The sequence below is a fragment of the Protopterus annectens genome, unplaced genomic scaffold, assembly GCF_019279795.1.
Source record: "Protopterus annectens isolate FY-2018-M unplaced genomic scaffold, PAN1.0 ctg73982_obj.part0, whole genome shotgun sequence".
NCBI lineage: Eukaryota > Metazoa > Chordata > Ceratodontiformes > Protopteridae > Protopterus > Protopterus annectens.
The window spans coordinates 562-12,182 of NW_025061351.1; the positions used below are offsets into that span (position 1 = coordinate 562).

General features: G+C 42.7%; 4 protein-coding genes across 4 annotated transcripts; 3 read left to right on the forward strand and 1 right to left on the reverse strand.

The window, feature by feature from the left end:
- Window positions 1-2,875: 2,875 nt before the first annotated feature.
- LOC122792162 (histone H1-like) lies at window positions 2,876-3,570 on the forward strand. The gene has a single exon (XM_044059896.1). The coding sequence runs from the start codon at window positions 2,944-2,946 to the stop codon at window positions 3,523-3,525; it is 582 nt and encodes a 193-aa protein (XP_043915831.1). The 5' UTR covers window positions 2,876-2,943; the 3' UTR covers window positions 3,526-3,570.
- A 1,301-nt stretch (window positions 3,571-4,871) lies between these two features.
- On the forward strand, window positions 4,872-5,343 carry LOC122792163 (histone H3). The gene has a single exon (XM_044059898.1). It carries the CDS (start codon window positions 4,887-4,889, stop codon window positions 5,295-5,297), a length of 411 nt encoding a protein of 136 aa, XP_043915833.1. The 5' UTR covers window positions 4,872-4,886; the 3' UTR covers window positions 5,298-5,343.
- Window positions 5,344-8,157: 2,814 nt separating this feature from the next.
- Window positions 8,158-8,597, reverse strand: LOC122792161 (histone H2B type 1-J). The gene has a single exon (XM_044059895.1). It carries the CDS (start codon window positions 8,577-8,579, stop codon window positions 8,202-8,204), a length of 378 nt encoding a protein of 125 aa, XP_043915830.1. The 5' UTR covers window positions 8,580-8,597; the 3' UTR covers window positions 8,158-8,201.
- A 1,245-nt stretch (window positions 8,598-9,842) lies between these two features.
- Window positions 9,843-10,323, forward strand: LOC122792160 (histone H2A-like). Its single transcript, XM_044059894.1, has one exon. It carries the CDS (start codon window positions 9,890-9,892, stop codon window positions 10,277-10,279), a length of 390 nt encoding a protein of 129 aa, XP_043915829.1. The 5' UTR covers window positions 9,843-9,889; the 3' UTR covers window positions 10,280-10,323.
- The last annotated feature ends 1,298 nt before the right edge of the window (window positions 10,324-11,621 follow it).

Consider the following 11,621-nt stretch of genomic DNA (forward strand, 5'->3'; position numbering starts at 1 on the left):
GCAGTAGGAAAACAATACCAGAATTTTTGACCAATGGCACATGAAACTGAGCTATTGGCACTTTTTTTTTTTGTTGTTCGGCTCGGCTCCGTTCTACTAGAAATGTGGATGAATGGCACCAGGAGCTGCACTACTGGTCAGTTTTTCTAGCGGCACCTCACTATCGGCCCAGTCTGTACATTCTTGCTAGATAGCTGAAGGACAGCCATCGGAATCCTAACTGCACGTCATTATTTATTTATTTCAATACTCGGTGACTTGCCAGAAAACAACATTTTTGGGAAACACGGCAAAAAGTACGAGGCAAAAATCTTAACAGTCTAGTATTACTCATACATTCCCTTATTTTTTTACATCTCCCGCTCAAGTTTTTATTTTGGGGACATTATTTCTTCACCCTCACCGTCGTCGGGCGTTGCAGATTGATGATTGGTCGAAGGCACGAAACCATGCACACGGTTGGCTGAGTAACTGAATATTCTCATTGGTTTTCTATTACGCGTTCTGCTATTCCATTGGTTTGTTGGTCTGCCTTTGTCATTGGTTAACAGTAGAGGGCCAAGTGTGGCGCGATTGGCGGTATTATAAACTGCAGTATTACAGCTACTGTTACGGCAAGACTTCCGATCACCGATTTTTATAAATTTCCAAAAAAAAAAGCAAAGGAAACACGACAGGATTTGTTTTTGGAAAAAAAAAAATACAGAATGAAAAGGAGAGGAGCCACAGATCACTTAATCGTTGTACGATAGTCAGAGTTACACACTTCTGCTTCGGAATGCGTGTGTTAGTTCACACATTCTTGTTCTGTCAACTTTTCACCTTAGCAGGACTAAGAAGAGTCGAGGCATTTGTAACCGTGCTGCAGCACTGTTTCCACGGTGTGTTTGCAGAATTCTAATCCAAATAACGCCCTCAAGCATAGCTCTCGACCTTCCATCTCCAAAAGAAGGAACACTAGCCCGTATAATGTGGATCACATGGGCAAAATGTGGAACACATTCTAATGCCTTACTAACAGCTTCAACTAAGGTCGTGACGCGACGGGATGGTTTACACACGCTCCTTTTACTTATAAAAAAAAAAGACCTCTTAATGAATTATTATGATATTTACCATGAATATCAGTTAAACGTGTCCTAATTTCAATGTGGAACTTTGAGGAACACGAACTTTTTAAGACCGCAAATGAGGTACATTCCTCATATGAGGTACGCTTGAGAAGTATGCCCTCAAGCAACCAGCAAATCATTCTACAACAAAGCAGGGGAATGTTTTAGGTTTACAAGAGGAAAGCAAAAAAAAAAAAAATGCCTTCGTCTCTTTCCGGATCATATTCCCATTCGATTTTAGGTCCTTGACTTGCTCCAAAATAAAATGTTTTCCTCAACAACTCCCCCCCCCCCCCAGTGTGACCATGTTTGCAGAAGCACTTAACTTGCACCACCATGAAATGTTTCACCTAAAGGACCCCTTCAGCAGTTGTCCTTTTCTGCTCGAGCACTTGACTGACACCAAAGTGAAACGTTTCAGCCACGAACCTTTCAGTATGATATCCATGTGTGCACAAGTGCTTTACTTGACATCAGTCTGCACAAGCTAGATTTGGTGTATGCATATACTCGGTGTAGTGAAAACGACCTAAAGGTAAAAGCCTTAAAATGATAGTATTCGGTCGAAAAAAAATCTCTGAACACCTCGTGTTATAAACAACAGTCGTGTTGGGAAAGAGACGGTCATAACAGAATGGAGTACTTATATGGAGGACTCTTTATTTTTCAGTCGATCGTCAGGTTTCCTTTCATCTTCTCTTGACAAGTGAATCGCCAGAAATCTGTGAGCCAAAGAAACTGTCCTACCACCGCAAGCTTCCCTTATCAGATCCATCATTGACTACATCGCCCCATTTACTAGGTACAGACCCAAACATATCGCTCGACAGTAAAACCCCATAAATTTCTAAATAACAGCAGTAAGCGTCTTAAATCCCGTAGCTAACCTGGAAGGCTAGCACGAGTCACATTGTACTCAATAGCCTGTCCTCTGCTGTGATTTGGCAGATGTTTAGTCCTATGTGAATTCTTACTTCTTTCCAAACCAACGGTGCTCATACCTCTGTAGTTCTTGGCACAATAAGTCTGGACTCGGTCTAAAATAATGGTGAGTCGGGGAGCAAAGGAGCGAAAGAAAGTAATAGATTTTAAACACTGCTATTTTAAACTTAGATAATCGGTAGAATGGCCAGGTCTGTGTTGGCTAGCGTTCTGTGAAGGATTTCTTGAAGTCTTTAGCATACATGTACTCCAAAATGAGCCTTAGAAAGTCACGAATCCCCCAAGAAGTCAGAAGATTAAAAACACGTTTCCCCTTAATAAAGAGGGGTCGTTGTGAGCTGTTCTATGACTAGCTGTTATTTTTGCAGATTTTACGCTAATGGAGAAGGAAACTTAAACGAGTGCATTACTCCTGTAATCTGTGGATGAGCAACGATGCACCACTGCTAGGCATGGACATTTTCTTTTCTAGAAAAGGATTACATTTACAAGCAAATACATGTAGAAGGAGAGACCGACGTAAAACCAGACAGCGTTCTGCATGGTTGAGTCACTTTTTTAAGGAGCAAGTACAAGGCGTGGGTCACACACCTATTGTCTTTGGTGGTGTATTATGTTCTTTACTTGTTTCGTTCTAAATGTTGACGGTGCATGCTGTAATTTATAATTTTTGTTTTATTCTCTCTAACAAAGAAACACTGATTAGGGGAGCCTTCAGACAGACAGTGTTCCTGTAAATCCGGATTGGCTACAAATCTGCCCAATGAAGAGCCTCAGTCAAGTTGACCCCTCCCACTTCCTTATGGGTATAAAACACCGCATTCTTTTTAACCGGAGTCATTTCAACAGTTTTATTTTTTTAGTAGTATTGTTTGTGTGTTTGACAAATATGGCTGATACCGAGACCGCGCCAGCAGTTGCTCCTACCAAGCCTTCAAAGAAGAAGGTGGCAGCTTCGAAAAGCAAACCGGCAGGTCCCAGCGTGTCTGATCTGACCGTGAAGGCTGTGGGCGCCTCCAAAGACCGGCACGGGCTGTCCCTCCCTGCACTCAAGAAGGCTCTCAAGGCTGCGGGCTACGATGTGGAGAAGAACAACGCCCGCCTCTTGTTGTCACTCAGGAGTCTGGTCAGCAAAGGGAAGTTGCTGCAGCACAAGGGTTCCTACAAGCTCAACAAGAAGGAGGCACCCAAGAAGGAAAAAACTGCCAAAAAGAAGTCTGTTGCTAAAGCCAAGACACCCGGGACTGCTAAGAAATCCAAGAAGACAGCAGCAGCCGGCAGCAAAAAGAAGGCGCCAAAGAAAGCCAAGAAACCAGCAGCAGCTAAAAAGGCGGCCAAGAGTCCTAAGAAGGTCAAATCTGCTAAACCGAAGGCAGCCAAGAGTCCAGCGAAAAAGCCAGTGAAGCCCAAAGCTCTGAAACCCAAGAGTGCACCCAAAGCAAAAAAGACAGCATCGAAAGCTAAGAAGTAAAGCTCTTTAGCGGTGCAACCCCCAAAGGCTCTTTTAAGAGCCACTGCACTTTATCAAGAAAGGCTGACATCTGTTCTCTACCTGTAATTTACAGTACCGCTTTTCCCACTTCATTCTACACCATGGTAGATGCTTACTGGCTTTAGAATTGTTTTCTGTCTAATCAACAAGTTAATAGTGAGCTACGTCTACATATTTTTCAACCACCTTAATTGCGTTCTATCACTTGTGACATAGGCAAATTTACATTCGTATAAAAGTACTCCAACTATGGCAACTTAACAAGCGTTACACTTTGCATATATTGCTACATCTTTTTATGTGGCTTTATTGCACATTATTCTCTTTCGCACTTATCTTTTGACCCTAGCAAAATGAATGTTGGTAATGCACTACATTAAGACCATGACATACTAAACAGGTGGGTCCACTGCTACAGCAGGATTGTCTCGACATTCATCTGCTGCTCTCTAATTAGACTGGAGTAAAACTGGGTTAGGATGATCAATGGTGCCAGACACAATGTCCAGTAATCATCTATGGGACCTCTGTGCCTTTAGTTGAACTTGCTTTTTCGTTGGTTAGATTACCGAAGTCAAGTTTGGAAGAGGGGCAATATTTAGCAGGTGTTTCAGTAAACATTTTCCACCGTGTGTCTGATGCCGTTCGTTAATTAATCCTCATAGCTGCGCACTTCATTTTAGTGTATCCAACGATCATCTCCGCCCGCGTACAGTCAAACCGTGCTAGGACTGGCTCACCCACTTCATCGTTTCTCTACAGCTGGCTGCTCTAGTTTGTGAGCCTTTTCTCATTGTTCTAGCCTTCTGTATATCCCTTGGAATGGCGTTGAAATAAAATGTCGGGTTATTAGAACTGATTTGAAACAAAACAGATATACGTATATATCAAAAATAAGACTAAACAGGAACATATATACATATACTTTTCCGACTTTACTGAATATGAAGAACTTAATTACTTCATACGGAACATCAAGTGCCAACAGTCAAGAAAGGTGAAGAAAGGAAATATTATTTTGCTAGCGTGCCTTGAATTCAGCAACATGTGCTGCACAACTTCGTGTGAACGATTGTAAAATGAACACTTCACTTCAGGGTCTGTGCTGTACGCGACATAGAACTTTGAGTGAGGGGTGTTGTCCAAGTATTTGAAGGGGCTGAAAGGCGAAATCTGTAGGGCTAGGGATTGCTTTCAACGAATCAAACAGTAGGGGTGGGAAAGATACCAAACCAATCAGTAATTAGAGGTGTGTCACCAACTGCCTATAAAAAGGGTCACGGAGAGAAAAGTTGCACTTGTTTTAAACTTGCTTAGGAAGACCAGCTGTTGTTACCGTTATGGCTCGAACAAAGCAGACCGCTAGGAAGTCTACCGGTGGAAAGGCTCCTCGTAAACAGCTTGCTACAAAGGCTGCCCGCAAAAGTGCTCCGGCTACTGGAGGTGTCAAGAAGCCTCATCGTTACCGGCCTGGCACTGTTGCTCTTCGAGAAATCCGTCGATATCAGAAGTCCACCGAATTACTTATTCGCAAGCTTCCTTTCCAGCGACTTGTTCGAGAGATCGCACAGGATTTCAAGACGGATCTTCGTTTCCAGAGTTCTGCAGTCATGGCTTTGCAGGAGGCAAGCGAGGCTTATCTTGTAGGCCTCTTTGAAGATACCAACCTCTGTGCTATTCACGCTAAGAGAGTAACTATCATGCCCAAAGATATTCAGCTAGCAAGGCGCATTCGAGGAGAACGAGCTTAACCTATACACGACCAGTGAACCCCCAAAGGCTCTTTTAAGAGCCGCACTTTTTCTACAAAGGGTCTTTTCGTCTTCTCTCCAAGAAACTTTCACTTTCGTAGGCTTTTCAAAAATAGTTTTCGTTAGCAGATCACTGCAACCTTTGGCGACTCTCTTTCTTCTTTGGTCTCTATTCCATGCTTGGCCGCTTATCTACACACACCTGGACATCCGACACCCTCGATTGCTGTAACACCAGATGTTTACATCCCTAGACTAACGCTTTCCGATGTACGCATGTGCACTAGCTCTATTGCCTTGTATGACGCAAGACACCTCGCCTCTTAGCAGTCTAGTCTTGGCGACTATAGTGATAACAGCTTTGAGTCCGTGCTTGTACCATCCATCCTTGAGCTCTTGTGTCTTTTAATAGGGTATCTGTCTGGGCGTTGCAGCTGCTGCATGTGTCCCAAAGGGAGCATTATTACTTAACAGCTACTGCAGCATTGACATCTCTTGTGCTAAGCCCGATCCTTTTGTTTTTTTAGAAGCTGCACAATACTGAAGGATTTGTATGGGAAAAATACCTTGCTCTAGATAGGGGGGGTTCAAGGACTACTTGCAAAGGCTTACACAGTTAGTAGTGAAGCCAACTAAACCAGAACACATTTACTTATCGAGATGGCTGTGGCAAAAGCTGGAGCGCTTGTCACTTTTTTGGCTGTTACAAAAATGGCAACCCTTGTGTCGCCAAGTCTGCACAAGCACTTAACTGTCATCATAACGAAACTCTTCCTCCAACGGCATCGCTGCAGAAACACTTCCCCTACGACCTTCTCATCGGCATATTATTTTCTGCACAGTCACTTAGATGCCGACATGAAGCATTTCCCTCGAAGACCTCTTCAGTAGTATATTCGTCTCTGACCCGAAATGAAACGTTTCTCCGCCGACCCCAGCAGTAGTTTGACACGACTGCACGAGCGCTTCCCCTGACATGAGGATCGAACACTACCACTTCAGCAATTTAAGTCTGCACAGGCAAGAGCTGGTATATACACATACTCCGTGTAAAGAAAACGGTCCAAAGTTAAAAGCTGCAAAAAAAAAAAAATAATAATTAAAAAAAAAAAAAAAACGCGGTAGTAATCGTCGAAAAAAAAAAAGCTGGGCACACTTCATATGTTATAAACGACCGTCACTTTGGGGAAAAGACTGTTGCAAGATTTTAAATACTGCTATTTTAAAGTTAGAGAACTGGTAGAATAGCACGGTCTGTGTTAACCTGCATTTTCCGATGTATTTGACATCGGAAACCTAAGTGCACGCCATTATTTATTTATTTCAGTACTCGGTGACTTGCCAGAAAGGCACGTTTTTGAAAAAACACACCAGTATCACTCATACTTTCCCTTATTTTTTTACATCTCCCGCTCACAGCTTTTTCTTTTGGGGACATTATTTCTTCATCCTCACGTCGACTGGCATTGCAGAGTGATGATTGGTCAAAGGCACGAAGCCATGCGCCCGGTTGGCCGAGTCACTGAATATTCTCATTGATTTTTTCTTATGCTCTCTGCTATTCCATTGGTTGATTGGTCTGCCTTTGTCATTGGTTAACAGTACAGGGCCTTCTGTGGCGTGATTATAAACTGCAGAATTACATATACTGTTACGGCAAGCTTCCGAGAACCGATTTTATAAATTTCCAAAAAAAAAGCAACGGTAATACGACTGGATTTGTTTTTGGGAAAAAAAAAAAAAAAGGTACTTACGTATTATGGCAACCACATTTCAAACGGGAGACACGGTTCTTTTCTATTGGTTGATTTGAACAGTGTCACAAGTTATTCACATTGGCATTCAGTAAACTCAGCCGTTAGAATTCTCCTCTACGGCGGGAAACGAAATCAGTAAACATCCATTTGTGTTCACAGATAAGCCGTTTTAATTGTATTGTCCCCGATTCTCATAAAATGACACTTTTGATAAATACCAGATATCTGCAACTTTTGAGCCGTATACAAAAATCTTCAGGTATAATTTCCTGTAAATAGGCTAATGTACTTTCTCTACTGCGATCTCTCTAGAGTAGTAAGTCGGGGGCGCGGGTAACGTAAATCACTGCTTAGCAACGAAAATACCTCTCAAGCTGTGTGTAACAACAACTTGGAAGAAAGGCAAAATAAGGGGACAGATCGTCCACAGCAGGGTAATTAAACATTACTCCAATTAACTTAAAACATTGGTAGATCAGGACTTGCACCAACATGCAAAAGTATGAAAGAATAATGTCTGTCGGTATCAACTAACCGTGATCCTGAATAATTTACCGGATAAGGGAAGAAAGTTGGAGAGGCAGCGTAAATATACATATAAGAGGCGGTATCAGGGAAAGTCGAGAGCTGCTTAAGGATTTGTGTTTTCTTTGCCGGCCATGGTAGTTGGATGGGTCAAGTGCTGGCGGTAGATGGACAATGCATCTTTAGTGGTTGTTCAATACTGAATTCTTGTGAGATGGCCAGTCGCATGGGACACGGTGGTAAACATTAAACAGGTTCCACAGGTGCACCACGTTTAATCACCAATCCCCTACACCCGTGGCTGAAAAAAACATTGATTCCATTACAGAAGAAGTGCAGCCTTTACACTGATGCTGATGGGTGGGGGCTTACTTTCTAGTCCAAAATAATGTGCGAACCAGAAATCGAGAAACCGTGTTTTAAATTCAGTTACGTAGATTGATTTTAGAGCTGAGAAATTCAGTTACGTAGATGGATTTTAGAGCTGAGAAATTTGATACTGTGCAATTTGGTACTTTCTAGACCGCAAGCAAATGTAACAAGTCAGTTACTATAGTACAGCTCTTATGCAGAAAAGGTGCTGGCCCTTAAAAGGGCCTTTGGGTGTCAGGAAGGAAGACTCTTACTTGGCACTTGTATACTTGGTGACGGCTTTGGTGCCCTCGGACACAGCATGTTTAGCCAGCTCACCAGGCAACAAAAGCCGCACCGCTGTCTGAATCTCCCGCGAACTGATCGTCGAGCGCTTGTTGTAGTGAGCTAGACGAGAAGCTTCTCCTGCAATCCGCTCAAAGATATCATTCACAAAAGAATTCATGATGTTCATGGCTTTAGAAGATATCCCAGTATCAGGATGAACCTGCTTCAAAACCTTGTATACGTAAATAGAATAGCTTTCTTTACGACTCCTACGGCGCTTCTTTCCATCTTTCTTAGCCGGTTTCTTCACAACCTTCTTTGAACCCTTTTTAGGGGCAGCGGGTTTTGCTGGTTCTGGCATAGTCGATAAACGTTGTTTTAAAAAGACTTTGGAAGTGAATAACAGAGCTGGAATATATGCATTCAGCTAATCTCCACCCTTTGGGCTTCACCCATTGTGATCATGTGCAAAATAGCAGTTAAATAGCCAAAGTTCATTGGCTGTTTTACTCAGCCAAGCACAAAGCAGTAAATGGTACGGATTTTTTTTTGTATAGCATCTTGTCTGCTAAATAAACTCTCATTGAAAACATTTCTCAGCAAAACAGTCCTTTACTCGTAACCCTCCGATTACTAATTCTTAGCCTATCAGTTTAAAAGAGAAAAAAAAAACCACGAGATCATATCTCTCAGCTAAACAAGCGTGTCCTCGAACCATCAGCATTACCAAGTTCCCCGTTTATACTCCCAAATCAAGTAACCTAAATCCTCATATTTTCAGTCTTGCTTCACTGTCTCGGGTGAATGTTTAGGGAAATATGCATATTCCTCGTCTGTGATCCGTGTACGGAACTGTAAAATAATGCTGAATGTTCTTTTGATATCTGCTGTTTTAGCCCGTGTAAATACAGTACAGCTCGCATACCATAGTGATCGCATGTTAAGCTATATGCACCTTAGTGTTATGTAGTATGTTTTTATTTTTAGCTCATGTTATTTGCCTGCACAAATATGCAATTCATAAAGAGCTTTTCCTGCCGGGTGTCCACTGAAAAGAGTCTTTTGCCCAGTCTGAGTTTCGCGGTCATCAAAGGCTAATACATAAGCGATTTATTTTCTGTTTGTTTCTACTGGAATTATACGTTTCTGCCTAGATAAATATATGAAGTGCCCGTGTAAGGCATGATGCCAGGGAATATAGTGTGGCACTATTACCTGCGTGAACATACTAAGGCATCATTTTAGTGATCGATATCACTTTCAGTAGAAATGTTGCTAAAACAGAGACAGATTAGTTTTAAGATTTGCATGGGATCTTTCCTCCCCGAGTCAGAAAAACTTTATTTCTACCCCTTTTTCAGGAAATAGTAATCTAGAGAACTCCTTGGCGCCATTATTTGAAGCGGCCAATCAGAAACCTATAAGTCTTAAAGCACCAGAATCGTGACTCTCAAGGTAATAGTCAGTTGAACACACCCACAGTCAACAAGTGAACAATTCAGAATTAATATGCAAATGTTAGAATCCGCAATGTATCCAATGGGCTAAAACTAAGTTGATAATTGTGTCGACTCACCAATGAGAACACAGAGGCGGTGCCAAGGCAGAAGGGTATAAAAATAGCTACGCTGGGCCGGTGGAGTATACTATTTGGAGAAGTTATTTAGCGCGATGTCTGGACGTGGTGGAAAGACTGGCGGTAAGGCCCGTGCAAAGGCGAAGACTCGTTCATCCCGAGCTGGACTGCAGTTCCCGGTGGGTCGTGTCCATAGACTGCTCAGAAAGGGCAATTACGCTGAACGGGTCGGGGCTGGAGCGCCTGTCTATTTGGCAGCGGTACTCGAATATCTAACTGCAGAAATCCTTGAATTGGCTGGTAATGCAGCTCGAGATAATAAGAAAAATCGCATTATTCCTAGGCATCTGCAATTGGCTGTCCGAAATGATGAAGAGCTGAATAAATTGTTGGGAGGTGTCACTATTGCACAAGGCGGAGTGCTTCCAAACATCCAGTCAGTCCTGCTTCCTAAGAAAACGGAAAAACCCGCAAAATCAAAGTAAGGAAGAAGACTTCTCGAGACCCAAAGGCCCTTTTAAGGGCCATATCACCCTGCCTACGAAAGGTTCCGATTTCGCCATCCTACGATAATCTTGATGAAATGTATTCACTGCATTCTAGTTTTCTGTCCGAGCACTTGATTTAATAGCCTTTTTACAAAATTTACTCCACGTGGCAGATTGGCGCATGCCTCTTTGACTATACTTTCCCTTAAAGTGCCAATACATAGCAATAAACATTTTCTACAGGATTGCTAGCCTTACGACCCACGGGGTCCGTTCAAACCTAGCCTTGCCACCAAAATGAAATGCTTAGTGCTGTTTTATGGTACAGGTCGGAGTAAGCCCGTGTCCTCAATCATCCCAGGCAAGTACCCACGTACATATGCGACAGACAACCTACAGACCTATTTTTACACCATCGAGTAGCCAGCACTGCCATGGCATGCAGACTGCATGCCATGGCAGTGCGAGCTACTCGATGGTGCTCATGCTCTATCTTAAGGGTACTGCGCACCACAGTGGATGCTCAAAGCAGTTGTTCTGTACATTCGTCCCCTATAGGGCATCGTGTAAAGTATGTGCTGCCATGGGAGCTCTTACATGTAATTGAGCTACCTATGACTCAAGCAAACGGGGCCTCCGAGGAGTGCACCCCCCACACACAACCACATTTAAGATGCATTGCAATGTCAGTAACCGGTCTCCCTTGCGTAGAAATAGAACTGACAGCTTTCTGACCCAAAGAGCCTTTGGGTTATCAGAAACAACGCATCGCTTTATTTGCACTGCTATGTTTAGTTTCAACACACATGCATCTTGTCCAAACAAGATTGCAACACCTTTTAACATGTACAAGGGGAAACGTGTGCATATACTTGGTTACGTGGTGTATTTAAAAAGGCATTTACAATCTCTTCATAACCGTTGCTAGCACGATTATGTATTTATTTTTTTAACTGGTTCCTCCCAAAGAGCTTTACAAGGCTGCCAAAAGAGACACTCCGAAGGAGAGGACACACACACACAGGTTTTACACCGCATTACATGTTTGTTCCACTGTTACGATTTGCTTTTTGAAGGCTCTCTCTGGAGCAGCTCGTGAAGTCAACACGGGGACATCGGCCTCACTGTGGACTTTCTGCTCCTTTTTTAAACTGACCGATAGCACGGTGTTTGAAGAAAAATCAACCATAGCACAATGAAATTAGATCTTGTACTAGTCTATTATGTCTGTATTGTATTATCGGTAAATTGAACAAACCATTTAAGACAGCGCAGCTAGATAAAGGCCCGATAGCTAAGGCGACTGAGCTATTGGTCTGATTTCCTAGCTTTAATGTGC

What these genes read in the sequence shown, in the direction of transcription:
- LOC122792160 (XM_044059894.1), top strand. Translation starts at nt 9,890, where the DNA reads ATGTCTGGACGTGGTGGAAAGACTGGCGGTAAGGCCCGTGCAAAGGCG.
- LOC122792161 (XM_044059895.1), bottom strand. Translation starts at nt 8,579, where the DNA reads ATGCCAGAACCAGCAAAACCCGCTGCCCCTAAAAAGGGTTCAAAGAAG.
- LOC122792162 (XM_044059896.1), top strand. Translation starts at nt 2,944, where the DNA reads ATGGCTGATACCGAGACCGCGCCAGCAGTTGCTCCTACCAAGCCTTCA.
- LOC122792163 (XM_044059898.1), top strand. Translation starts at nt 4,887, where the DNA reads ATGGCTCGAACAAAGCAGACCGCTAGGAAGTCTACCGGTGGAAAGGCT.